A 1,471-nucleotide genomic window follows, 5' to 3' on the forward strand; every position below is an offset into this window, starting at 1 on the left:
AGAAAAAAAAAATATATAAATAAAAGTTGAAACACTGGTTAAATATTTAAAGATAATTCAGTCATTCATCCGTTCGCTCGTTCATTCATTCCGTCACTCATTCATGTATTCATTCATTCATCCATTCGTTCGGTTGTTTATTCATTCATTTATTTATTCACTCACTCATTCATTCTTTTTTTCCCTCACTCGTCCGTTCAGTAATTAGCTCATTCATTCCCCCATCATTCACTCATTCATCCGTTTGTTCGCTGGCCCGTTCCTTTGGTCATTCGCTTGTTCATCCATTCATTCATCCATCCACCCCACTTGGTTTGTTTCCTTTCCCTCGTTTCTTGGTTGTTTTTAATCACATATGGCTCCAACGTTACAACAGTGCCCCGTCTGCTTTAACCACTATAGAAGCACTCCAGACGGGAAGTTATGTCGGCACGGAGGTAAAGTGAAAGGACAGGAATGCTCGGGGTCCCGGAAAAAAGTTGATCAATCGGGCGCGAGGGCTGCTTCGCCTCTCGGTGCCGCACCCGACCCCAAGCCTGGGCTGCCCACACGGTCGTCCGCCGCATCGGTCTCCGGTGATCCTCTCGGCCTGGATTACTCAGGTGTTTTTGATAAGCTGACGGCCGTGCTGAAATGTGTACCGGTGTACGACCATATCCCTAAGCCATGCAGGGAGAAGTTCGCACATGATCTGAACGCCTTGCTGACGGCTGTTTGTAACAACCCTGGTGACCCGGCTCACTGGGTTAGACTCCACTGTTTTGTCCCATACGTCTTACAGAAGACTTCCAGAGGAGGTCGCCGGGTCAACCAGGGCAATCTGGTCAACAACCGTCTAAGCGAATATTCAACTATTGGTCTTGAAACCCTGGTACTGTGCTTTGATGGGTTCAATAATGCCAAATCACAAAAGCACAACCCCGATCGATGGATCAACGCTGTGTCATCTTGTATTGAACAGGGAAACCTGTCCTCGGCGGTCAGACTTGTCTGTTCGCCGGAGGGCCTGGCGGAGAGCTCGCCGGCCACCTTCGATAAATTATGTTCTATCCACCCAAAAATTCCGGTGGACAGGCGGGTCTTTCCCGCATTGACACCAACGGCTGGTTGCGTTTCTTCCGCCGAGGTGCTGAGGGCCGTTAAATCTTTCAAAAACGGTTCTTCTGGAGGCCTGGATGGCCTACGACCCCAGCACCTTAAGGATGTTTTTTCAGGCCCCTTGCCAATTGACGACACACTGAACTCCTTAACCCAATTCATTAATTTGATCCTATCTGGAGCTTGCCCACTCTCCGTCCGCCGGTTCTTTTTTGGAGGCCGGCTAATAGCTTTAAATAAGAAAGACGGAGGGGTCAGACCGATTGCGGTCGGGAACGTTTGGAGGAGGTTGGCCGGCAAATGTGCCTTGGCCCTGGTCGTGGTCGAACTCAAGACCAAGTTCTACCCGACTCAGTTGGGTGTCGGGATTAAG

At 49.4% G+C, this 1,471-nt stretch overlaps 1 protein-coding gene across 1 annotated transcript in view; it reads left to right on the forward strand.

Annotated features, from left to right (window-relative positions):
- Positions 1-355: 355 nt before the first annotated feature.
- HELRODRAFT_160364 (hypothetical protein) overlaps positions 356-1,471 on the forward strand; it is a gene marked incomplete at both ends in the record, with an annotated part of 3,163 nt that continues 2,047 nt past the window's right edge. The window contains one exon of the mRNA XM_009017326.1: positions 356-1,294. Within this exon, the coding sequence (XP_009015574.1) occupies positions 356-1,294 (939 nt within the window). The remainder of the gene's footprint in view (positions 1,295-1,471) is intronic.

The sequence above is a fragment of the Helobdella robusta genome (genome assembly GCF_000326865.2).
Source record: "Helobdella robusta unplaced genomic scaffold HELROscaffold_2, whole genome shotgun sequence".
Taxonomy (NCBI): Eukaryota; Metazoa; Annelida; class Clitellata; order Rhynchobdellida; family Glossiphoniidae; genus Helobdella; species Helobdella robusta.